General features: G+C 45.7%; 1 protein-coding gene across 1 annotated transcript; it reads right to left on the reverse strand.

Annotated features, from left to right (window-relative positions):
- Window positions 1–235: 235 nt before the first annotated feature.
- Window positions 236–27,580, reverse strand: MRPS26 (mitochondrial ribosomal protein S26). The gene is made up of 4 exons (XM_030190524.1): window positions 27,097–27,580; window positions 16,503–16,649; window positions 8,965–9,088; window positions 236–1,616 (listed from the first exon to the last, which is right to left on the reverse strand). Exons 1-4 carry the CDS (start codon window positions 27,312–27,314, stop codon window positions 1,485–1,487), a joined length of 621 nt encoding a protein of 206 aa, XP_030046384.1. The 5' UTR covers window positions 27,315–27,580; the 3' UTR covers window positions 236–1,484.

Genomic DNA, 27,580 nt, shown 5'->3' on the forward strand with positions numbered 1-27,580 from the left:
AGAGCCCTCAACCCCAGGCACTCAACAAAACCTAAAAATTAGGCTTGGAGGCCTAGCCAGAGCTGCTGCTGTGTGTGACCACCACCTGCTGAGATAGAGAACATACTGGGGAGTTTCCGGCAGCACATGACCACATATAGGGAGGCAAAAGGATTGCTCTCTATCTCCACCTGCTGGTAGATGGACACAACCCACCAGTCTGTGGATTGATCAGCTTGATGATATGGAAAGGAGAAATATATATATGAAAAAAATAGCCGATGTGTTGTCCAGGCTGGCCCTAGTGATCTCTGCAAATTTAGGAGCAGCATTAGCTGTAAGAATCCATAAACAAAAAGGTTTTGAGGTCTCTATTGTTGCAACGAAGATTGTAACTGAAGATGTTGTGGTCCTGTGCAGAATTATGCACAAACTCTGAGTTTCACAGAATTCCACCAGGAGTAATTAATGGACACAGGTCCAGCATTTTAACAGTACTTGAATCAGACACTGATACTCCTCTACTCTCTTTGGAGATGCTCTTATTACCAGCAACTAAATCTCTAAAGGGTGCTTGTGAGACATACTCAAAGCTGGCATACCTGCTAGATGCTTTTCATCACCATACCATTTAATCTCCTGCCTAGTGGAGCTCTCTTTCTTGAGATACGTGCATTAAACAAATGAAAGATGACTTTTTATGGTAGCCATTTCCAAAACTGATGTGGATGCCTTCATGTGAAACAATAAAAAACTGTTACAACCAAACCATCCAGTACAACAATATGACTTGAAAAGATTACATTATAGCTTTTAGTTCTGTTCATTTTTCTTCTGTGAGAGGAATCCATTTATCTTTAACAGAACGCACCCATAGAAATCACTAAAATTATTGTCCAATAACACTAGAAAACAATTTGCTACTAAGCTGATAATCACTTACTCAACCTTTCTCCACCCTGATATAGCCTTAAGAAAGACATTAGCATTCATACATGTTCATATCTTTCGCTAATACAGTTCTAGTAGCTGTAATGGTTTTTACCTAAAGAATATGTGTCTCTGCAGACTGTGATATCTTTTGTTATACCACTGTAAATATCCAAACATGATGCTGTAAATACACACACATTCCTCCTTCACATGAGCAACAGCTTACACATGTCTTTGGATAACTGACATCCCTTCCTAAATCTTTACAGAGAATAATGCAGAAATGTTCTTCTGGCACTGAGACAGATTAACTCAGACTCCATGGAAGAGTTTCTTTTTGAAAAATAAAGTCTTTGTACTCATAGTCTGAAACAAGATCATCTAGTCCTGCTTTGGAAAGTTAATGAGCTAGTCACCAGTCTGTGCCTTCAGTATTCAAGTCCCAGAATGCAAGCTTTACCCCTGCTGGACTCCAAGGTCTCCATATCATAATGCAAAACAAAGGTGGTCACACAACCAAACTTCTCCATGCAGCACATAAGGCTTTTCCCTTCCAAAGACTGACAGTATCTCTAGGACACAGCAGTGCGCTTAGCAACCCTGCCCTCTTTGTCAATGGAGAAGTTGTAGTTCTTAGGATTGTCCAGTGCAGCCTCAATTCGTTGGTCCAGATTTTCTTTGGTAATGAAATGTTTTGCTTCTTCCTGCGTAATATGAGAAAGGACAGCAATATTATCAGCAATGAAGCTAATGCTAGGAAATTCATTCTCTTAACACCTACAGAATAGTACGAGCATGGTCTGGTGTTAGTACAAAAGTTCAGCGTTGATATGTTGCAATTCACTGGAGTTCACATAGTAGGGATCATTTTATAAGGCATTTTCTGTGTATAAAGCAGGTTTTACACACAGAACATGGCTATTTTATTTATTTATTTGGATTTAATTTACCACTTTTTGAATAAATTCACCAAAGGCAGAGTAGAGCAAGAATAAGAAAAACACAGGCAATAGACAATTACAGCAATAAAAACATAATCAAAACAGCAGTACATAGTATGGTATGCAACTTACAATGTCAATACAAAAGCCATTAAAACATCTTAATAGAAAAAATAGGGTTAAGTGAAGGTGGAGCACAGACACATAACAGAGTAACAGAAGTTACAAAATAAGGGGAGTAACTTAAAGAAATCAGGAAAATACATGAATATCATCTCAGCTCTTAACACTGCACAGGTATATAAGCATGCACAAGTACATGGACTGCCAATGGTGCTTGTTACTGGAGACTGTTTGGTTGTAGCAGAGGTGAAGTTGTGAGATATAGGCATACTTTATAAAATATGGGTGCACTTTCACATAGTGGGGGTAATTCTATAAAGGGCCGTCTAGATTCAGGCAGCAAGAAGGCATGCATTCATCCAAGTGTGGGCATTCACATCACAGCTGATGAAAATGGTTGTGCTAGAAGTCTATCAAGAAAAGGGTCAGCTTTTCTGTACTGAATAAGCTTAACATAGGTGCCATAATCAGTCCTTATGACGGGAACCCTGTTATAGAACTACCCTCAGTATGTGCAGAAAGTTGTGCCTGCCTCAGAGCAGGTGTCATTTTGTGCTAGAGAATCAGTGTATTACTGCTGGAGCCTCTCTTACAAAAAAAGCACATACACATGTATAGCCTTAATAAAATATGAATAAAAGAGTCATGTTTTTAAATTTTATAGATACACCCTTTTATAAAATTTCCCTTAGTAAGTCCTTTACATTCAATGGAAGGAATAAATTTTCAAGTCAAATTATAGACTCTGCTTTATATAGACGTCCTTTGACGTTTGTAGGCTTCCAATACAGCTTGTCTCAGCTCTCTCACTGGGTTTATAAGAAGAGTGTCAACTTCGGAGGGTGGGCAAACTTTCTGATGATAGTTTCAAAGATAACGGGTCAGATTCTGCTGGTTTTTCTTCTTGTGAAATTCCATGTTAATCTAATAATCCTGAACTATGAAAAGTTCATGACAGTATGCTGCACTATTTGTTCTCTAGCAAAAACATGAGTGGGTTCCAGCAGAAATCACTACTTTAGCTCCTGTGAAAGTGCAGTACTTATGCAATGGCAACTAAACCTTCCCACAGGGCATAAGTGCTAAGGGGTAAAGTTAATTTTATCTATTTTTTTTTAATCTTTAGATTTTCCTTGGTTCTGACTAGCTGCAAACTTCTAGAACATCCTTGCTTGTTTATGTATGCTACTGCTGTCACATCTAACAGCAACTGCACTGTCTTTCCCCACAATTGCTGTTGAAAATGTCTCAAGGCCAGCCTGATAGCTCTGGTCTCCAGCCAGTTTATAGACCCTACAGCTTCTGCTTGGGATCAGCACCTCACACCAACTGGCTCAGACAATACATTCCTCCACTTACTCAACTTTTAAGGACAGATTGGTGGCTAGCCCCACTTAGGACAGAGGTTCCAAATCCATTCATTGTGCTAGGTTTCTCTTTTTGCACTACAACAGCAGATTCTTCCCAGAGTGGGAGCCTGACACTGCAGTTCTCCTCTACCAGTGGACAGCAGTGCTTTTGGCATTGAATGCATGTGTTCCCTTGTCCAGGGTACTATTTCCAGCTTTGTTGCTATTGAACCTAGCACTTGCACATAGGGGAAGCTTTTTGTGGAGAAATTGTGGCCTCTTTTCTGTATGACTAACAAATCCCACATCTAGCAAGATAACTCGATTTGTTTGCAGTGCGTGAATACCTATTGTGTTGGTTTTAGTCAGTGGTTCCCAAACTTTCTCGATTCACAGCACCCTTAGGCGCCAAGTAATATTTTCACTGCGCCCCTAGGCCTCACATTTCCTTCTCCCCCTCAACCCATCCCGTGGCGGTGTCGGTGCTGAGTCCTACCTTTGCAGGTGGGGTTGCCCAAGACCCACCAGCTGAAGCGGTCTGCTACCCAAGCCCAGAGCTCCTCCACAGTGGAGGAGTGGCCTAGTGGTTAGGGTGGTGGACTTTGGTCCTGGGGAACTGAGTTTGATTCCCGGCACAGGCAGCTCCTTGTAACTCTGGGCAAGTCACTTAACCCTCCATTGCCTGCCGCATTGAGCCTGCCATGAGTGGGAAAGTGCGGGGTACAAATGTAACAAAAATAAAAATAAATAAATGCTGCCTGAGCAGCAAGTCAGCGACACGCTTCAGCCGCCAAACTGGCACTCAGTTAATGTGCCCTCTTTTCCCTCTTCCATCCATTTTATCCCTTCTATCCAGCATCTGCGCCCCCTCTCCTCGCACTATTCAGTGTCTGCCCCCTTTCCTCCCTGATGCTTTTGCTACTTCCCCAAACCAGCAGCAGCAAAACAGAATCTAAAAATGTCTTACCTGATAATTTTCTTTCCTTTAGTCGCAGCAGATAGGTTGTGACCATCTATCAGCAGTTGGAGAGAGAGAGAGCACTGAACTGAACCATCATATAGGATGGAATGCTCCTTGATCAGTATTTCTCATAACAAAGCAGAAGGAAACAGAATTACAGCATTTCTCCTTCCCCACAGGACAAAGTAATGAACCAAGAATTGCAAATATGTAAACCGATAACAGTCTATCTAAAATGTAAAAATGCAGCAACACGATCCAACAAAGAGAACAGATAACCCCCAGAAAAACCAGGGTGGGCCTTTGGATTTATCTGCTGCGACTAAGAAAATGATCAGGTAAGGCAATTTTTTTGTTCCTTAGCGGCAGCAGCAGATGAATCCAGAGACTTGTGGGATGTAGCAAAGCAGTCCTCAAGTATGGTGAGAAACTGAAGCTCCCATGGATAGCACCAATACTCCAAAAGATGCATCCGACCCGACCACAGACATCCAAACGGTAGTGTCTGGAGAAGGTATGCAAGAAAGATCATGTCGCCACCCTACATTATTTCCTTCAGTAAGAACAGACAGGCCACCCAGGAAAGGAGAAAGGGAATGGGACTTGATTTACCGCCTTTCTGTGGTCTTTGCAACTACATTCAAAGCGGTTTACATAGTATATACAGGTAGCAATGGAGGATTAAGTGACTTGCCCAGAGTCGCAAGGAGCTGCAGTAGGAATCAAACCCAATTCCCCAGGATCAAAGTCCATTGAACTAACCACTAGGCAACTCCTCCACTTCCAAGTCGCGACAGCTTGGGTAGAATGCATCCAGAATCTGGCCGGAAGTGGTTTACCCACTAGTAAATACGCGGATGCGATAGCCTCCTTGACCCAGCAAACAAGCATGGCTTTGGAAGCCACATTACCTTTTTGAGGTCCCAAGCAAAGCACGAACAATTGATCTGACCAACAGAACTCGTTGGTCACATTCAAATAGTGCAGGAGTACACGGCGAACGTCAAACAAGCAGGAAGAAACAAAGGCTGATTTGAGATGAAAAGCAGAAACCACCTTAGGAAGATGGGACTGTGCGCACCATCCCCCCTTCAGGAGGAATCTGGAGGATCTCGACAGGACAAAGCCTGAAACCCTGCTTGGGCTGATACCTGGATCTCTGATTAAAACTAGGCTGCCCCAGACGATAGCACCTGATATCCTTAAAACGAGGACAAGACTGACCCAACTGGATAGAACGTTTAGATTTGTCCTCAGGAAGACGCCGAGTTGTTAAGTCACCCAGATGTTTCACCAACTTCACTAAGTCCTCACCAAACAATAGCAATTTAAGGCTGGATCTGCCACCCAGTGGCGCAACCACAGCAAATGATGGGCTGTGACCGACAAAGACATCTGCTAGGCTGATGCCTGAATCAAGTCATACAAGGAATCTGCCAAATATGCCAGCCCTGTCTCCACATCTGGTAATTCAGTAGGAGGATGACAGTCTGACTCCTGGAAGGAATCCAAAATCTGTTGCACCCAGCTAAGGCACACCCAAGCAGCATACAAGCTGCAGATAGCTGCCTACAGAGAGAGTGCACTTCTGAACTGTCAGAGGAAGGCTGTGCTGAATCCACTAGTTGAGGGTAAATTTGGCTTCAGGGTCCAAGAGAGATGGAGATGAACAACTGAGAAGGGATCACTGAAGTGGCCCGATATGAAATCTGGCCCATGGAAGAATGTCCAAGATAGATGCCCTTGTGCCCAGAACTTGAACATATTCCCAGACCTGGGACATGGAAGGAAAAGCAGATCCTGACTTGGATGTGAATCTTTTGCTGATAAGCAACAGGAAGAAATATCGAATATCACTCCCAGATACTCCAAGACTTGTGTTGGAAACAATTGACTCTTGGTGAAATTGAATGCCAATCCCAAGGACTGAAGAAGAGTAGGTATCTTGGATGAAACTTGCAGACTCTCTTGATAGGAAAAGTCACAAATCAGCCAACCGTCGAGGTATGGATGAACCTGCAATCCATCCTTGCAAAGGAAGGCTGCTACTACTTCCATGACCTTGAAAAAAATGTCCTTGGTGATGTGGAAAGGCTGAATGGTATGGTCATAAATTGATAATGTTCTCCAAGGATTGCAAAGCACACAAATCTTCTGTGAAGAGGTCAAATGAGAATATGAACATATGCATCCTTGAGATACAGGGAGGTTAGAAACTATCTGCTGGACTGAAACGTTTACAGACTGAAATGTTCCCACTGTGAAATGCTGAACCTTTAACACTCTTCTCTTCTAAAGTCCAGACCCAGGTGGAAGGAATCCCCATTCTTTGGAACTACAAAGTAAATGGAATGTTTCCCAATCTCAACTGGGGACAGTTTCTACTGTTCCTAAATGAAGAAGTGTTTGCAAGGTGGCTTGAACTGCTTGACATTTGGGCTGGAGCTTGCATGGAGATTCCAAAAAAAAAAAAAAAAAAAAAAAAAATCTGCAATGGAAGAACTCCAGTTTGTAACCCTACTTTAGTATTTCCAAGACACTATGGTCAGAGATAATTTTAATCCACTCCTCATGGAACCTGGGTAGATGTCCTCCTATTATGAATCCAAAGGAGTGAACTGAGACTCTTGTACTTTATCCCACCTTCCATGAAAAAAGGATGACTGGCTAGTCCTGTGCAACAGCAACAGGCTGGAAGACATGCATGGTACAATATAAAGTTGTAAACAAGCTGGAGAGCTCCACGTGGGCTCTGTCAGATGTCACCCACATGTAAGGCTGTTAAATCCCACTTGTCCTCAGAGAAATCCTAGATGTACAGAGACCCTCGATACCAGCGTCCTGTCGGATGGCAACAGCCAAAGGTTCAAGAAGAATATTAAATAATAAAAGGAGATAAGGGACAACACTGCCTTATAACCTCTCTGCAAGAAAACATACCCAACAAATACGATTAACCTCTATACAAGTTTATAGGCCAGAATACAGTATCATATTAATGGATGCAGGCCCAAAACCAAACCATTCCAGTATTTGAAATAAATAGGCCCATTCCACCCTGTGAATGCTTTTCCTAATGACAAGGCAAATATGGGGTTTTTAAATGTACTGACTAGAACAGGATATTACAGAGTAAACATGTGTTGTCTGTAGTGGACTTGCCAAACAAAAAAAAAAAAAGTTTTGATTTCTCTGTTTAAGTAAAGAAAGGATTTTACTCAACCTAGTCACTAAAATCTTCGTATATATCTTGCCATCCACATTGATTAAAGATATGGATCTATAATACTGACTAAATTGATGTAAAATGTCTGCACTCTACTTCTGTTAATTTTAAATAAATGCCTGGCTTTGTTACTGTCTTCATAGTACTAGGCTTGCTGATGAAAAGCCAAGTGTTATAGCCAAAGTGTTACTTAAGGCTTTGCAACTTTAGGAGAATCTCATAGTCATATTTACATACTGGGGATTGTACAAGAGTTTTCATCTCCAATTCTAGCTCAATCATGATAGCTTTGCAGTCCCTATGAAGCTTATCAGAATAGGCTATGATTTCACTTTTAATGAACTGAGACTTAATCTTCAATACTGAGAGCAAAGGAAAACAGAAAAAGAAATTCTGACTGCTACAGTCTTCCAGGGTGAGAACCAAGTAGTCTGCTAGACCAGAGGCTCTCAACCCAGTCCCAGACACACCCAGCCAGTCAGATTTTCAGAACAGATGTGCATACAATGGAGAAAATGTATGCACTCTGCCATGCAAATACATTGAGTATCCTGAAAACCTGACTAGTTGTGTCACGAGGACCAAGTTGAGAACCACTGTATTAGACCTGTTCAGACTGACAGGATGTACCCAAGCTTCATCCCTTTGGCCAGGAGGAAGTCAATGCTCTCTCCAACCTAGTCTTACCATAGGCTATATCCTCTCTGGTTCAAAACATCAATCCTTTAGCTCAAAAATGCAACGAAGGACCAAGTTGCCACCCTACAGATGTCCTCCAGAAATATAGCCTGTGTCTCTGCCAGGAAACTGCTAGAGCCCTTGTAGAGTGTGCCTGCAGGTCTCCAGAACCACTTTCTAATTCAAAAAACATATGCCAAATCAACCACCTCCTTAAAGGAATGAGGAAATCAGCTCTTTGCCTTGTTCAGCGGGCTGTGATACAGGTGGATTACCGCCAGATAAGCCTCATCAAGCTGAAGCTCACAGAACAGGTCTTGGGGCCCAAGGAGGAAAAAAAACAAACAAACAAAAAAAACCTCTTCCTGCTCACCGATCCCCGACACTAGCCAACGGTGGCCAAAAGGGGAAGATCCTGCTGCATCAGTCCAACCTGCACCATATGCTGGAGGTAGAGAAATACAGGCAAGGTTCAGATTGCATCATTCCTAATCCGGTGATGTCACTGGAAAGCTCAAGTCTCTGCCTCCTTCTGCTGGATGACATAACCAGTCAGTCTGGACTGGTTAGCAGGATGAAAAGGGAATGTGGCCTTCTGCAAATTGGAGGACTCTACTGAAAATGTTTTATACTGAGAGTGCTACGTGAAACCAAACTGCCTCTCCAGTAAGGTGAACAGGACTCACCCTCTCTCACAAATAATTCTGACAGGCAGGCATCAGAACAAGAATTTGCTCACTAACTTTCCGTGTAGAAAAGGTGACATCACCTCACCTGAAGTTGTAGGACCTCTTGTGTCTTCTCCTGCAGGAACTGTTCATCCAACGTCTCACGGTGGATGGCTGCTTGCAGTTTGCGCTGCTGCTCTTTCTTCTGTTCCTGTTGGGTTCGCTCCTCACTAGGCAAAAGAAATACAGTTAATATAAGAGTCTAGATTGTAAGCTCCTTTGAGCAGGGACTGTCCTTCTTTGTTAAACTGTACAGCGCTGCGTAACCCTAGTAGCGCTTTAGAAGTGTTAAGTAGTAGTAGTAGTAGTCTAGGAGCTTCTTTTCTATCACATGACCTATTCCTACCTACAACAGAAATAGGGTGGAGAGGGCCCAATGTCAAGAGATCAGTCACCACACACAAGGTCCTGATTAAAGTTTTTTGGAGCTTCTTACCCTTGTGTGTGGTGACTGATCTCTTGACATTGGGCCCTCTCCACCCTATTTCTGTTGTGTTCGATTGCTGTGGAGAGTGTGAACCCCGCTTTGTCTTTCTATTCCTACCTACATCAGCAGAACAGTAAGACTAAAACCTGACCTTATGATTTTTTTTTGTAAAAAAGTGAATTGACTCCATTGCTTGCTTTAGAAAGGTAAAATTCTGTGCTGTAATACCTCAGCTGCCACCCCTTTAGAAAAGCTTTACCTACTGGATCTTCAGATAGATAGGGTTCCTTCCACAATAATCTAAAACTTACCATATGAAAGAGGAACCATACCACTGTAGATATTTGCAATAGGAAATGAAAGGAATGTAGCTGATTACAGGCTACAAGGAGCAAACCACTGCAGCTTCTGCCCAGTCACATGGTCTGTGAACCCATGTATTTCCATAAAAAGAATCTGCTGGTATGACTTCCAACACAGCTAGTGAATAGAGGAGCAAGTAAAAGGGTACAGTAGTTAAGTAATGAAGGCTACATGAATGGGTATCGGAAGAGAATGTACTTTGTGACCGTATCTAATTTTCAATATTTTATGTATTTAAAAATTTATATTCTGCCTACAACTAGGCAGATCACAAATCAACATACATAATAAAAATCAAAAAGACAACTCACTCTACGCTGGCTGCAAAGAGCAAACACTCAAAAAACTTCAGACAGCCCAGAACACAGCAGCCAGACTCATATTTGGAAAACCAAAATACTAAAGTGCAAAGCCCCTATGAGAGAAACTACACTGGTTACCACTCAAAGAACGCATCACGTTCAAAGTATGTACCCTAGTACATAAGATCATCCACGGCGAGGCCCCAGCTTACATGTCTGCCTAAAGATCATCTTGCACATTCCTTAATCTTCATTTCCCCAACTGCAAAGGCCTAAAATATAAACTAATGCACACATCAACCTTTTCCTATATGAGCACGCAATTCTGGAACGCATTGCCACGTAACCTAAAAGCGACCTATGAACTGACCAAGTTCCGCAAACTGCAGAAGACTCATCTTTTCGACATAACATACCACAAAGATCAAAACATGTGAAATCCCCACATATATCTAGCAAGCAATATTAAGAACACCATACATTATATAATTATCATGTTTTCTATTACCATGCAACCCAAAACACTTCTGTAACACTAAATGTCAACTCTCCTTTCATTTCCACTATCCACGATATATTGTAAGCCACATTGAGCCTGCAAAGAGGTGAGATAATGTGGGATACAAATGTAATAAATAAATAAAATAAATGCTTCTAACCTCTCTCTTTTGAGCCTCAAGTTTCTGCACTCTGTAAATCACAGTTCTTTCTACTATGACAGCCAAGATTTGTTCGATCTTTCTTTGATCATGATTACTTTCATTCTTTAATTCTCTCTTTTCATGACTCATTTGGATTACTGTAGCATTATTTATTTGGGTATTTCTGATTCACTACTTAAACGATTGCAAACATTACAGAATACGGCCATATGCCTTCTTTGTCACCTACAGAAATTCGATCATGTTTCACCTGCTTTACAAGACCATCACTGGCTACCGTGTTCATTACAAAACATTGCTAATGGCTTTTAAAGCATTCCGCCAGGGTACCCCTATATATCTTTCCTCACTAACTATCTTATACTATCCTGCACTCAATGACCACTGTATGGTCCTTCCAGAGCCCCGAGTGGTTCAAATGGAAAGCATACTTCAACAGCGCCGCCGCCTTTACAGCTCCACATTTGTGGAATTCTATGTCCTTGTCATTACGTAGCAAACTCAATATTAAGAAATTCAAGGTGCTTTTGAAGGCATCGTTATTCAGGCAGGCATACTCTAGTGAATGAGACAATTAGATTTAGACACTGGCGCCTCAAGAAAAAGTATGCAGGCTTAGCCGTCAGTTATATTTACTGTGCTCTTGGGAACCAGAAAGTTTATGGAGTAACATCCTAGACGTTGCTCTGACAAAGGAACTGGACAAATAGCCTGAAGGTCGAGAAGTCTGCGTACAATGTCTCTGACAGCCCTGGTTTTGAGCAGAGAATGGCAGGGAGACTCCACGACAGCCCGACACAGGCCGTGTTTTGCCCTACTGGGCTGCTTCAGGGGCTACAAAACAAAATAATATATAATAAATAATCAAATATAAAGTTAAAATTGAAATTAGAATTACAAAATTCAATCTAAATCCCACAGAATTTACATGTATATAAAGAACAGATAAATCAAAACATACATATATATATAGTAAAATATCACATAAATCAAAATATACATATATATACAGTAAAATCACATTAAAAAATCAATATCACATTAAAAAATCAATGTTCTAAATAGTATTATCATGATTATGTTATGCTTGTAAATACAAACAAAAACTGAATGAAATGCATAAGACACCCATGAAGAGGTGGGTGTCTTATGCATTTCATTCAGTTTTTGTTTGTATTTACAAGCATAACATAATCATGATAATACTATTTAGAACATTGATTTTTTAATGTGATATTGATTTTTTAATGTGATATTTTACTGTATATATATGTATATTTTGATTTATGTGACATATATATATATATATATGTATGTTTTGATCTATGTTTTTTTTATATATATGATATTTACGATATATATATGTATATTTTGATTTATGTGATATTTTACTATATATATATATGTATGTTTTGATTTATCTGTTCTTTTATATACATGTAAATTCTGTGGGATTTAGATTGAATTTTGTAATTCTAATTTCAATTTTAACTTTATATTTGATTATTTATTATATATTATTTTGTTTTGTAGCCCCTGAAGCAGCCCAGTAGGGTGAAACACGGCCTGTGTCGGGCTATCGTATGCATATTCTAATTTATTATTAAAATCATTTTTATCCATCAACGATCTGCTTTGTATATTTTCCATCTTGGAGCTTGCAGATCGTCTGCCCCTTTGTTTCCTTGGACTCCACGACAGCGTCTGACAAAGGATGAGCAAACTCTAAGGCGAACCCCATCACAAATAACCTCTAGAACCCACTGGTCTGAAGTAATTTGGGCCCATAAAACTGTGCCAACCGAGCTCCTACCTGAACCAGAGGCTGAGTCCGCAAACCTTCATTGCTGAGGACAGGAGGAAGACGAGAAAGAATGTCCTGTTTCTCGACCGCTTCTACAACCACCCAAAAGGAGAGTGTCCTCTGAAAAAAAATTGGATCAATGAAACGGAACCACTCTGCCTGGTCTATACCAAATAGCACGGTTCCTACCACGGCCAGAAAAAACCACCATGTACAGGCCCCCTGGGACGATCCTCAGGAAGCCTCAGAATTTTAGCCTCACCTAGGCTACACAGCAGCTTATCCAACTCATCGCCAAAGAGAAAAGAACCATTAAAAGGAAATTTACTAAGCTTGGACTTAAGAGCCCGCATCCGCAGACCAGCCACGAAGCCAAAGAGAGCGACGGGCCGCCATGCAAAGAGCCAATGACTTAGAAGAGGCCCAAAGCAAGTCGTAAAGAGCATCTGCCAAAAAGGCCAAACCCATTTCCAACTTCACCACTTCGGCACCTATCACTGAAAAAATCATCAGAAGAACGGTCCAAGACCTTTTCAGACCAACGAAAACAGGCTCTCGCTACTAAAGAACCATAGATAGCAGCCTGCACTGCCAAAGCAGAAACATCAAAACTATTCTTTAACAAGGATTCTATACGGCGATCCTGGACAATCCCTCAAAGCCGTCCCGCCATCCATGGGAACCGTATTTCGTTTAGTGACTGCAGACACTACGGCATCCACCACTGGAGGGCGTAAAAGATCCTTGTCTAAAACCAGAACAGGATAAAGCCTGAGCATGGAACTGGCAAGATGAAAGGCAGAATCTGGCACCTCCTACTGTGCCTGAATGATGTCCCTAATATCCTGATGCATTGGAAAAGTCTTACCTGGCCTACGAATACCTTTCTGGACTCCGCCACTGGAGTCTCCTGCTCCTCAAATTGCAAAGTTGTGGAAACCTGAGAAATAAGCTCCTCTTTATAAAAAATTCTCACCACAGAGGGATCCTCCCCGCAGGGAGAGGCTCCGCACCATGTTCCAGCTGACCGAGGTCCTCAGGAAAATGACCTTCCGGAAACACCTATGTCTCCTTCAAGGATGGCATTTCCTGGTCCAAATCAGAAGAAAAATCCTCTTCTAAATCCCAAAACTGCCTGGGCCGCTTAGCAGCTGCTGCTTGGCCCTCCTCAGACCTCTTCACTGAAGCCTCTCGTGCAGCAGCTTTGTGCAATAAAAAAGCTTAGTACATTTGTACCACAGGCGGGAAGCCACCGTCACCTGCTGAAGAAACAGGAGTCTGAGGCAGAGCTGGTAGAGAGGCCGGTAAAGCAGGCAGGGATGCAGCATTTAGAGGGGAAGACAAAATGGTGGCGTTTCCTGCAGAAATTGGCACTGCCAGCGAGGCTGACCAGCCACACTTAAAACTGCCGAATTGGACCCCCCCCCCCCCCCCCCCCCCCCCACTAACGGCGCCGACATTTTTACAGCACCTGCTCCCTGCTCAGACGAAGCACCTACCGCGGTGCAAAATTTACAAGCACCGCTCAAGCCGACTCCCTGCCGCTGACAGACTGAACAGCGGCAGAGCTTCTCTGTCATCGCTTCTGCCTAAGCCAACTGCGAACCAAAACAGGAGCCAGAAAAAACAACAGCAAACAGTCACAGAGAGAAAACAGAAGCTGTCTTGCTCGTTTAAAGAGAAAGTAAAGGGCAGAGAACCAAAATCAAAGCTGGTCTTTTTTTTTTTGTGTGGCTGCCTCTCCCTGCCTCAAAAGCTCTTCCCCTGAAGAGCGTGAGGAAACTGCTTTTTTGTGCTGAGATTTCCTCTTATTTATTTTTTACTCAAGCACTGCTTAAAAGAATACCAGGGAGGACATGGGGGGAGGGACCTGGCCACCAGAGTTTGACACCCCCGAGGCGCTAAGAGACCTCCACGGGCCTCTAATATATATACAGTGGGGGAAATAAGTATTTGATCCCTTGCTGATTTTGTAAGTTTGCCCACTGACAAAGACATGAGCAGCCCATAATTGAAGGGTAGGTTATTGGTAACAGTGAGAGATAGCACATCACAAATTAAATCCGGAAAATCAATTTGTGGAAAGTATATGAATTTATTTGCATTCTGCAGAGGGAAATAAGTATTTGATCCCCCACCAACCAGTAAGAGATCTGGCCCCTACAGACCAGGTAGATGCTCCAAATCAACTCGTTACCTGCATGACAGACAGCTGTCGGCAATGGTCACCTGTATGAAAGACACCTGTCCACAGACTCAGTGAATCAGTCAGACTCTAACCTCTACAAAATGGCCAAGAGCAAGGAGCTGTCTAAGGATGTCAGGGACAAGATCATACACCTGCACAAGGCTGGAATGGGCTACAAAACCATCAGTAAGACGCTGGGCGAGAAGGAGACAACTGTTGGTGCCATAGTAAGAAAATGGAAGAAGTACAAAATGACTGTCAATCGACAAAGATCTGGGGCTCCACGCAAAATCTCACCTCGTGGGGTATCCTTGATCATGAGGAAGGTTAGAAATCAGCCTACAACTACAAGGGGGGAACTTGGCAATGATCTCAAGGCAGCTGGGACCACTGTCACCACGAAAACCATTGGTAACACATTACGACATAACGGATTGCAATCCTGCAGTGCCCGCAAGGTCCCCCTGCTCCGGAAGGCACATGTGACGGCCCGTCTGAAGTTTGCCAGTGAACACCTGGATGATGCCGAGAGTGATTGGGAGAAGGTGCTGTGGTCAGATGAGACAAAAATTGAGCTCTTTGGCATGAACTCAACTCGCCGTGTTTGGAGGAAGAGAAATGCTGCCTATGACCCAAAGAACACCGTCCCCACTGTCAAGCATGGAGGTGGAAATGTTATGTTTTGGGGGTGTTTCTCTGCTAAGGGCACAGGACTACTTCACCGCATCAATGGGAGAATGGATGGGGCCATGTACCGTACAATTCTGAGTGACAACCTCCTTCCCTCCGCCAGGGCCTTAAAAATGGGTCGTGGCTGGGTCTTCCAGCACGACAATGACCCAAAACATACAGCCAAGGCAACAAAGGAGTGGCTCAGGAAGAAGCACATTAGGGTCATGGAGTGGCCTAGCCAGTCACCAGACCTTAATCCCATTGAAAACTTATGGAGGGAGCTGAAGCTGCGAGTTGCCAAGCGACAGCCCAGAACTCTTAATGATTTAGAGATGATCTGCAAAGAGGAGTGGACCAAAATTCCTCCTGACATGTGTGCAAACCTCATCATCAACTACAGAAGACGTCTGACCGCTGTGCTTGCCAACAAGGGTTTTGCCACCAAGTATTAGGTCTTGTTTGCCAGAGGGATTAAATACTTATTTCCCTCTGCAGAATGCAAATAAATTCATATACTTTCCACAATGTGATTTTCCGGATTTAATTTGTGATGTGCTATCTCTCACTGTTACCAATAACCTACCCTTCAATTATGGGCTGCTCATGTCTTTGTCAGTGGGCAAACTTACAAAATCAGCAAGGGATCAAATACTTATTTCCCCCACTGTATATATATCCGGATGCACAGAAGAAATAAATTAAAACTAAAAGAATTACAGCAAGAAATAGAAAAAAACATAAAGAATATAATAGAACATAAATACAATATAAAGACTGAGACTGAAGGGCTCACCACCTTCCACCTGCTGGAGACTGAGATTACTGGATCTTTCTCTTGTTGCCAAGGGCTCTTATTGGCTCTCTCTAGAGTCACAGTTTTCTTCTCAGTCTCCACCTGCTGAAAGGCGTGCACAACCCCAGTAATCACATTCTGGTTGGTCCAGAGGGACGCTAAGGAACAAAGATGTTAGAAACGATATCCTAGAGCAGTGCTTCTCAACCCAGTCTTTGGGGCATACCCAACCAGTTAGGTTTGCATACCGAGGAGATGGTGCATATAAATTTCTCTCATGCACATTCATTGTGGGTATCCTGAAAACCTGACTGGCTGGGTATGCCTTGAGGCCTGGGGATTGAGAAGCATTGTCCTAGACTGCTCTCCTCACCGCTTTAGGTGCATCCTTGCATTCTCCGCATCATTCCATGCCATTAGCATTCTGTGTTCTTCTATTTCTTGCTGTGCTCTCTCTGCAGCCAGGGTACCTAACTTTTCCTCATACCGCTTCCGCATTACAACTTCCTGAAACTCAGCTCTGCAAATGGAGAGAAAGGAAATTGCAAGTCAGACACACTCACAGAGCAATCCAGGATTCAAGGAGCAAGCAACCTTTTCATGTTTTTTTTATTAGATTTAGCTCACAGAGTTACATTCATGTACAGTAGGTATTCCTCGGTCCTTGGAAAACTTACAATCCAACTTTGTACCCAAGGCAATGGAGAGCTAAGCAACTTGCCCAAAGTCAGAAGGTGCATAAGTGGGATCCAAACCCTGGTTCTCAACCTGCTGCACCACAACTGGCTGTTCTCACACACTTGTTTTGATACTTGTATCTTGCTATGCTACGTAGTTCTTGTATTCTGCTACATTCCAATTAGATTGTAAGTGGATCACGTCAACATAAGTCCTACATAATAGGAGAATTACATTACTTTGTTATCTTGTATAATGAAAAAAAGGTAAAATTATGTATAATCATACCTGATAATTTTCTTTCCATTAATCATAGCTGATCAATCCATAGACTGGTGGGTTGTGTCCATCTACCAGCAGGTGGAGATAGAGAGCAAACTTTTGCCTCCCTATATGTGGTCATGTGCTGCCGGAAACTCCTCAGTATGTCGATATCAAAGCTCCATCCGCAGGACTCAGCACTTAGAGAATTACACCCACGAAGGGACACTCTGCCCAGCTCACCACCGCCGAAACGGGGGAGGGGAATTAACCCAGCTCATCCCCACACAAGTGGGGGAGGGGAATCCGTCCAGCTCATCCCCGCGGAGCGGGGGAGGGACACCACACCCGCCGATGCGGGGGGATCTGGCTTATCCTGCAACCGCAACCGCGGGAGGAGCTGACTGACCCGAACACCGCCGAAGCGGGAGGGGTACAAAACTGCCCTACAGCCGCACGAAGCGGGAGGGAGTGCCGGCAGAATTATAAGTCTCAATCCAGCCCCGTAAAACGGAGGGGAGAGGAATGCAGCAGCTCACTGTAACACAAACTCGTCTTAACTCTTGAAGAATCCAAGTGAAAAAACTTGAACACGAAGTCTTTCTGAAGTAACTGAAGAGTAAACTTGAACCTGAAATGCAACCAGAATAAAACAATACAGATATCTGGGAGGGGCTATGGATTGATCAGCTATGATTAATGGAAAGAAAATTATCAGGTATGATTATACATAATTTTACCTTCCATATCATCAAGCTGATCAATCCATAGACTGGTGGGATGTACCGAAGCAGTACTCACCCAGGGCGGGACATAGAAATCCCTGACCGCAACACTGAAGCTCCAAACCGGGCCTCCGCCCGAGCAGCCACAGTCAAGCGGTAATGCTTGGAGAATGTATGGGCCGAAGCCCAAGTTGCCGCCTTGCATATCTCTTCCAAGGAGACGGAACCGGCCTCTGCCATCGAGGCCGCCTGAGCTCTTGTGGAGTGAGCCTTCAGCTGGATAGGCGGCACCTTCCCTGCGGCCACATAAGCCGCTGCAATGGCTTCCTTGACCCATCTTGCCACTGTAGGCTTAGCAGCCTGCAGACCCCTACGAGGACCTGCAAACAGGACAAACAGATGATCCGATTTCCGGAAATCATTGGTCACTTCCAAGTATCTGATGATGACTCGTCTCACATCCAGATATTTAAGAGCAGAGTACTCCTCTGGGTAGTCCTCCCTACGAAAGGAAGGGAGACAGAGCTGCTGATTCACATGGAAGCGAGAAACAATCTTGGGCAGAAAGGAAGGCACTGTGCGAATAGTCACTCCTGCCTCAGTGAACTGCAGAAAAGGCTCTCGACATGAGAGCGCCTGGAGCTCGGAAACTCTTCTGGCTGAAGTGATAGCCACCAAAAAGACTGCTTTCAACGTCAGGTCTTTCAGAGATGCCCTCGACAAGGGTTCAAACGGCGGCTTCTGCAATGCTCTTAGCACCAGGTTGAGATTCCACGCAGGCACCACTGAGTGCAGAGGAGGGCGCAGGTGATTAACTCCCTTGAGAAAGCGCACCACATCTGGCTGGGAGGCCAGGGAAGCACCCTTCAGGCGGCCCCTGAAGCAAGCCAGAGCCGCCACCTGGACCTTAAGGGAACTGAGCGACAGGCCTTTGTCCAGACCTTCTTGCAGGAACGCCAACACTGAAGAAATTGGAGCAGTGAAGGGAGAAAGTGAGCCTGCTTCACACCACGCTGCAAAGATACGCCAAACCCTGGCGTAAGCAGTAGAAGTAGAGCGTTTCCTCGCTCTCAGCATAGTGGCGATGACCTTGTCTGAGAAGCCCTTCTTCCTCAGACGCTGCCGCTCAATAGCCAGGCCGTAAGACCAAAGGGGGAGGGATCCTCCATCACCACGGGACCCTGATGTAACAGGCCCTGCTCCACTGGCAGCCGCAGAGGATCGTCGATTGAGAGCCTGATCAAGTCCGCATACCAGGGACGTCTGGGCCAATCCGGACCCACCAGGATTATCCTGCCGGGATGTCTTGCCACCCGGTCTAGGACCCTGCCCAACATGGGCCAGGGTGGGAACACATAGAGAAGCTCTTGTGTCGGCCATTGTTGGAGAAGAGCATCTACTCCCAGGGATCGAGGGTCCCGTCCTCTGCTGAAGAAGCGCGGCACTTGGCAATTGGCCGATGACGCCATCAGATCTAGGCTCGGCTGGCCCCAGCGCTTCGTGATGTCCAAGAACGCCTGAGCAGATAGCTGCCACTCTCCGGGCTCCAAGGTATGGCGACTGAGAAAGTCCGCCTTGACATTCATGACTCCGGCAATGTGGGCCGCTGACAGCTGTTCCAGGTTCGCTTCCGCCCACTGGCATAGACTCATAGCCTCCTTGGCTAGAGGGGCGCTCTTGGTACCTCCCTGGCGGTTGACATAGGCCACAGCCGTGGCATTGTCCGACAGTACCCGTACAGGCTTCAGCACCAGTACCGGGATGAACTCCAAAAGCGCCAACCGAATGGCTCTGAGTTCCAGGAGGTTGATAGACCACTTCGCCTCTGCAGGAGACCAGAGCCCCTGCGCTGTCCTTCCCAAGCAGTGGGCTCCCCAGCCCGACAATGAGGCGTCCGTCGTGACGACAATCCACTCTGGGGTCACCAGAGGCATTCCTGCAGACAACTTGTCTGCCTGCATCCACCAGCTCAGCGCCTTGCGCACTGCTGGATCCAAGGGAAGACGCACCGCATAATCCTCCGACATCGGAGTCCAGCGCTGCAGCAGAGAGTGTTGTAGTGGTCTCATATGAGCCCTGGCCCAGGGCACTACTTCCATCGTGGCCGTCATAGAGCCCAACAGCTGCACATAGTCCCAAGCCCGAAGAGGAGAGGCTACCAGGAACTGGTCCACCTGAGCCTGAAGTTTGACAATCCGATTGTCTGGCAGGAACACTCTGCCCACTTGGGTGTCGAATCGAACTCCCAGATACTCCAGGGACTGAGTCGGGCGCAGCTGGCTCTTCTCCCAGTTGATGATCCATCCCAGGGAGCTCAAAAGAGCAACTACCCGGTCCACAGCTTTGCCGCACTCTGCATAAGAGGGGGCTCGGATCAACCAGTCGTCCAGATAAGGATGGACTTGTACTCCTTCCTTTCGCAGGAAGGCCGCTATGACCACCATTACTTTGGAAAAGGTCCGCGGAGCAGTAGCCAACCCGAACGGGAGGGCTCTGAACTGGAAGTGTCGGCCCAGGACTGCAAAACGCAGAAAGCGTTGATGAGGAGGCCAGATGGGAATATGCAGGTACGCTTCCTTGATGTCCAAGGAAGCCAGGTACTCCCCTGCCTTCACTGCCGCTATAACAGAGCGGAGAGTCTCCATGCGAAAGTGCCGCACTTTCAAGGCCCGATTGACCCCTTTGAGGTCGAGGATAGGCCGGACAGAACCTCCTTTCTTTGGTACCACAAAGTAAATGGAGTAACGCCCCTTGCCAAGCTGACTTTCTGGCACCGGAACGACCGCACCCAGGCGGATCAGATTGTCCAAAGTCTGCTGCACTGCCACAGCTTTGACCGGAGACTTGCAGGGAGAGAGTACAAACCCGTCTCTTAAGGGTCGGCAGAACTCTAGCTTGTAGCCGTCTCTGATGACTTCCAGCACCCAAGCGTCTGAAGTTATTGTGGTCCACTCGCCCAGAAACGAGGACAGCCGTCCTCCAATCTGCACTGGGGCGTGGACCAAGACCCCGTCATTGGGTACGAGACCCTGGGGGAGGACCGGAGGGAGCACCTCCGGGACGGCGGTCTCTGCGAAAGGAACGCTGCTTGGGGGAGAAATGCCTCTTAAAGGAAGAGGGGGCAGAAGAACCCGACCTGCCCGGGCGGTACCGACGGGCTTCCTGAAACCGTCCTCTGGAGGTACCGGGACGAGCACTAGCCCGAGCCCTGACCTCTGGTAACTTCTTGCCCTTAGATGTGCCGAGATCGGTCACGATTTTGTCCAGCTCGACCCCAAAGAGCAGCTTGCCTTTAAAAGGCAACCTAGCCAGGCGGGATTTAGAGGCGTGGTCAGCAGACCAATGTTTCAGCCAAAGCCACCGCCGCGCAGAGACTGTCTGAGCCATGCCTTTAGCTGAGGCTCTCAAGACATCATACAGCAAGTCTGCCACATAGGCTAAGCCCGATTCCAGGGCTGGCCAACCATCCCTCAAGGAATGATCCGAGGGGGAAGCCCGCTGCACCATAGTCAGGCACGCCCTGGCCACATAGGAGCCGCAAACTGAGGCCTGCAAACTTAAAGCAGCCGCCTCAAAGGACGACCTTAAGGCCGCCTCCAATCTCCTGTCTTGGGCGTCCTTTAGGGCCGTGCCACCTTCCACCGGCAATGCCGTTTTCTTAGTCACCGCAGTGATTAAAGAATCCACGGTAGGCCACAGATAGGCCTCACGTTCACTCACAGCCAAAGGATAGAGGCGGGACATAGCCCTAGCCACTTTAAGGCTCGCTTCTGGGACATCCCATTGAGCCGAAATTAAGGTGTGCATGGCATCATGCACGTGGAAGGTTCTAGGCGGGCGCTTCGTCCCCAGCATAATGGCAGAGCCAACAGGGGCTGAGGGAGAGACGTCCTCCGGAGAGGAAATCTTCAAAGTGTCCATGGCCTGTAACAACAGGTTGGGCAAATCCTCTGGGCGAAAAAGCCGCGCTGCAGAGGGGTCATCCGCTCCATCCGAGCGGGGATCCGTCTCCTCCAAGGAATCCGCAAAGGACCGTTGGGAGACCTCAGACACGCTGCCCTCATCTACATCGGAGGAGACAAATTCCTCCAAGGCCTGGGAATCAACCCGAGGGCGTTTACCTCTGGGAACCTCAACCTCTTTACCAGACGAGGGAGCGGGGGCAGCGTTGTGCATGAGGAAGGCCTGATGCAGCAGCAAAACAAACTCGGGGGAGAAACCCCCCAGACTGTGCACTTCCGCAGCCTGGGCAACAGCCCTAGGCGCACTCTCAACCGGCGCTCGCAACAGCGGGGGAGAGGCCTGCTGCGCATCCAAAATGGCGTCCGGCGCGAAACTCCGCGAAGGAGCCGCGCGGGAAGAACGGCTCTTAACTTTAGCCGCTTCTGTGCCGTCGCCCAAATTAAGGGCGTTCATGGCATTAATGTCTCCAACCTCAAGGGCGGCCCAAGAAGAAGCCGTCCGAGCCGCGTGGCCGGCCAAAATGGCGGAGGCGAGGAGCGGGGGATGGGCGTTTATGGCGGGAAAAACCGCCACGCCGGAGGAAGGACCGGGACATTCATCGGTCCCGAAACTGCCACCCAACAAGGGCGAATCAGGCTTTAAGACCCCCGCATCCCCTCTAGAAGCGCTCAAGCGACCCGGGGAGCGACCCTTTGCGCCCTCGCCCTCCGACGCCATGTGCCACGAGGAGAAGAATCGGGGAACCCCCGCCCGCTATAAAAAGGTAAAATTACCTGCTGTCCGCTCCGAGTTGTAACGACCTGGTGTCCCAGTGAGTAGCTGCAATAGACGCTTAAATAAACGTCGAAATAAACGCCTTTAAAGACGTTTAAAATTTTTTTTTTTTTTTTTTTTAACGGAGCCAGCGGGAGGGGGGAGAAAAGGAGGGACCTGGCACCACCAGGTTTGCACTTGCTCAAAAGAGCCCTCAACCCCAGGCACTCAACAAAACCTAAAAATTAGGCTTGGAGGCCTAGCCAGAGCTGCTGCTGCTGTGTGTGACCACCACCTGCTGAGATAGAGAACATACTGGGGAGTTTCCGGCAGCACATGACCACATATAGGGAGGCAAAAGTTTGCTCTCTATCTCCACCTGCTGGTAGATGGACACAACCCACCAGTCTATGGATTGATCAGCTTGATGATATGGAAGCTATATTATCTATTTAGTAAGGACAATCTTACTCAAACTTCTCCTTATACAGGTAAGTCTTTAGAGTTTTTTGTCAAATCTGAATCTGACAAATACTCAAAGGCAGTAAGTTCCAAATTTTCACTCCTAGATACAAATATGAAGACTGAAGAACCTTCTTTACAAACGGTTAACCTAATTTTATGTTTCAATCTTTTTTTATTAAAGCATACAAAGAAAACTTGCCAAACCATACATTTTCAACAGGCAATGCTCAATACCAACATCAAGAAAGTTTACCCCATAGATCCCTCTCTATCCCATCCCCTTATCCCCACCCATACACCATGGTAACTCCCAAAAGCCAAAGGGGCACAGATGGGCAACTGAATAGTGTATAACATTTGAGAAGACGGACGGCAGTGTGGACCAAAAAGGCTCCCAAGTAGCTTGAAACACTCCAGAAAGCTCAGATAAGTCATGAACTTGGAGCTTCTCCAGTCAAATCTGAGTTATTAACATACTACTCCATTGATGCACTGCAGGTCCAGTCGCAGACATCCAGTTCAGTAAGATAGTCTTCAAGGCGAACAAAACCACTCAATGACGAAACCTGCGACACCAATTTAATTTTAAATAAGCTAACGGTGATCAGTCAGGCTTTGCAAGTGGTAGGCAGACAGGAGGCAACATTAGAAGGGTACTTAATAGGATGAATAGAGCCCAGAGATTGAGGCAAGGTTGTTTCTACTTGCTATAGATGCAGAGAAAGCTTTTGACAGTGTCTCCTGGCCCTTCCTGTTCAGTGTGTTGTGGGGGTTGAGCCTGAGGCCCTGTTTCAGAGCTAGATTCAGGCTATTTATATTCATTCTTTGGCCTGTTTGAAGGTTAACGGGGGCTACTCCGAGTTCTTCAAGCTCCAAAGGGGTAAGAGGCAGGGTTGCTCTTCTCCCCAATTCTTTTTGTGCTAGCCATTGAGCCTTTGGAGCAGAGGATTCGTGAGAATACAACTATATAGGGCATCTAGGCAAATTGTTACCAGCATGTGATAAATTTGTCAATGATATGCTACTTACATTGACCAACCACAGCAACTCCCTATCGGGGGGGGGGGGGGGGGGGGGGGGGGGGTAATGGAAGAGCTTAAGACATATGGCAAGGTCTCTGGTTTTAAGGTAAACATGCGGAAGTCAGAAATTCTTAATGTAGGTCTTCCCCTGGACCAGGTAAATGTATTGCGGTCCCAGATTCCTTTTCGATGGACACATCAACTCTGCGATATTTGAATATGGTTCTGGGTGGACAGGGCACTAACCTCTATGATTTAAATTACAGACCCCAGCTGAATCAGATAGTTAAGGATTTGGCCATTTGGTCCAAATTGACTCTCTTGGGTGGACCGTATTGAAACAGTTAAAATGATGATTTTGCCCTGCCTATGTATTTGTTTTCAGCTTTGCAGCTAGTGATACTTACTCAGGTGCTTAGTTTTCTCAAATAACTTTTCACCCACTTTATTTGGGCAGGTAAGTCTCCACAGGTGGTGAGGCAGGTTTTGTGGTTAGGGAAAAAGAAATGGTGGTCTAGCAGTGCCCAATATTAAGAAATATTACTATGCAACCCAGTTTCGGGCCCTTTTGGCCTGACAAGCTCAGGAAATTAAGCAGTGGGTACAGCTGGAACAAGAGGGCGATGAGGATATTCCTTTGCTGCATTTGCCTTGGCAGCCCAGAGGGGCAGAGAGCCTTTTCAAGCTCTTACTAAACTTTGGCGGGAAGTACAGGATGCTTTGTTGCAGGGTCGCTATTATTCCTCTGCAGTATAATGTTGAATTTTCCCATGGGAGGAATTAGGCTTTGTTTTGTAGATGGGAAATGAGAGGTTTAGTGTGCATAGGACAGTTTTTTTTTTTTGGGGGGGGGGGGGGGGGTTGGAGCAGGAAGGGGGTGGATAAGGGCATTTGGGAAGTTACCACAAAGATATGATTTCCTACCTAGAGATTTATTTCCATACTTACACGTTAAGCATTACCTTGTTTGGGCAAGACTGCTGGGGGATTTACATCTATCAGTGTTTGAACTGTAGGGGCCTGAGAAGCTTCAGTACATGCTTAAATGGGAGAAGGATCTGGAAACAGTGCTGAGCGAAATGTAGTGGGAGAACATCTGGAAGCGTACTCAAACCTTGGGATAATCTACTCTTATTGTAGAAAACGCTTATAACGTACTCTTCAGATGGCATTTTACCCCAATTGACTCTCTAAAATGTATACTGGTTCAACTGATGTGTGTTGGAGGGGCTGTGGGACACAGGGGACTTGTCATATGTGGTGGGCCTGTCCTACCTTGTTTTACAACCATTTTAGCATAAGATAATTGTTATGTTCTCTCAAATGCTACAGAGAGACCTGCAGCCTAATATGGAGATTGCTTTGCTGAATAGACAATTCCTTCAACTGGATATATGGGGGGAAGACTATTACGATTGGGTACGACAGCAGCTACAGTAGTGGTTGCCACAGTTTGGAAGCAATCCCGTATGCCTGATCTTGAGCAGTTTGTGCATAAACTGGACCAGTAGTATGATATGTATTGCCTAACAGCTCTCTGTTGCTTCAAAGTCCGATATTTTAAATGGTGTTGGCATGCTTTCGAGCACTGGAAGGCGACTTGTTGGTCCTCAGGGGTTGTGTTTATTGATAGTTGATCTTTTGTTTCTTTGACCTGGTGATTCTTGCTGGGTTAGGTAGGCTGGGGGGGGGGGGGGGGGGGAAGTCACCTATTAGTGATTTGCTGTTGTATTTAGAGGGGGGATACACTGCAGAAATCACTCTGTATCCACCATGTTTTTCTTTTGTTTCTTGCTGTTATACTTGCTATGTTGAATCCATTTTCATTCAGGTTTTAAGGAGAGGATATCTTCTGTATTCGCATATTAAATTGCCAGTTTTTGACTTATTTTAAAAGAAGAAGCCTGTGCAGCCTGCTGTGCTAATAATGAGAAAAAATATGTCTGTGACTTCAAGCAAAGCCAGGGGTGAGGGCGGGCACTGGCGCTCGTTTTCCTGCACTTTGGTTTGAGCCTCTTAGGAGATTTAAACTGCAAAAAAACAAAAAAAAATGGGGGGGGGGGGGGGGGGCCCTAATATTTTATATTGCGGAGAAAGTGTGCCGACACGCTTTTGTAGATAGGTTTTGCCTGGCACATGCACAGACGAGTTTCACAGTAAGTGCAGCTCTTGTTTGCATGAGTCAGTCATGTTCCTCCCCCTTGCTTTCACTTTACTAGCGTGTATAAAATTTGCATCCCATTTGCTTTGGGTATTTGGGGGCTAGTTTTGTGAACCGTTCTTATACTATGAGATGTGCACTCTTGCCTCTAGTGCTGAAGCCGGTTAGCAGCAAGTTTTTAGCACATAAAGGTTATTTATCGGGGTGCCCCAGCAGCAGAACACAGTTGGGTTTTGGGCTGTCATCTCCAAGTACTGTATGGTGGTGGTGGAAACCTGCTCAGAAACAAACAATGTGTTGATGGTAGAAGGGTTTTTTTTTGTGAGGCCCCGCTAGAAGGGGGGAGCTGTGAACAGTGTTAGGCTTGGGTTAGGTAGCCATGTGCTATCAAAATTGTAAGCTGAAGGTCAAGCTGTACATGCTATACACCATCTTGGGTGAAAACATATAATAGCAGTTAATATGAATAAATTAATGCAAATAAGTGTCACACACTGCTTTAATGCAAGCTTATTGAATGGGCCTTTAATACTGCTAAAAAGGTACAGTTAGAAGTAGAAAAGAAAAAAATATGAAATGATAAATAACTGAACTGCCCGAATGTCACCCTGGCGCCATCTGATCAGTTAAACATTCTACTTCTGCTAGCACTGCACTAAAGAACTTAAAAGAAAGGCCCCTACTGCACTCTCCTCCCCCCCCCCCCTTCATCATCATCATCAGTAGAAACCCATCAATTAAAAGACCGCCACATTTTTTTAATATTAAAAAGCGTGTTAACATTTTCCCGCCTTGTCACATTAAAACAAAAGGCATTCAAATGCACTCTAGAACAGATGCACAAAAAACTTTTTCACAACTGACATAAAATGGGCAACCAAAAATATAAATCTCAATATTACTTCAGACCAATCCGTCATTTCACTCCACTCCGCCTACCTGAGCGCGCTCAGCACCTCCCTATATTGGCGATAGCGCTCACGCACCACCAACAGCTCCTCGGGATCCACGGGCGGAGGTCTGTTCACCCTCCCGGCCTTAGATTTGGCCGGCGGATCATGACGGGATTTGCGCCCTCGAGCCGGAGGTGGAGGCAGCAACGGACGGAGGCGAGACAACAAAAACGGGGCAGATGTCCCAGACGCGACCCGCAACATAACAACACTTGTGGCAGCCGTGGGCTCACGTTATCTGCAGTGCAGTACCCCAAGTCGCACCGAAATAGTCAGGGCCCAGGGGAAGTGTATACTTTCCGGACCGGCCGGCACTATGAATTTCAAGCCTCTTTCTGGGGCTCCAATAGCTTCTGTCGTTGCACACGCTAAGCCTGGGGCTCCAATAGCTTCTGTCGTTGTAAAGCCAAGCAAGTTCTGGTGTTCCGTCATCGTCAGGAACAAGCAAGGAGGTTAGATTGAGAACTGGC

This window comes from Microcaecilia unicolor, chromosome 2, assembly GCF_901765095.1.
Source record: "Microcaecilia unicolor chromosome 2, aMicUni1.1, whole genome shotgun sequence".
In the NCBI taxonomy this organism is placed as follows: Eukaryota; Metazoa; Chordata; class Amphibia; order Gymnophiona; family Siphonopidae; genus Microcaecilia; species Microcaecilia unicolor.

Coding starts and splice junctions, on each gene's coding strand:
- MRPS26 (XM_030190524.1), bottom strand. CDS start 27,314: ATGTTGCGGGTCGCGTCTGGGACATCTGCCCCGTTTTTGTTGTCTCGC. Junction 16,650..27,096: donor GAGGTGCTGAGCGCGCTCAG/GTAGGCGGAGTG, acceptor CTCCATTTGCAG/AGCTGAGTTTCAGGAAGTTG. Junction 9,089..16,502: donor GCAAGGATGCACCTAAAGCG/GTGAGGAGAGCA, acceptor TCTTTTGCCTAG/TGAGGAGCGAACCCAACAGG.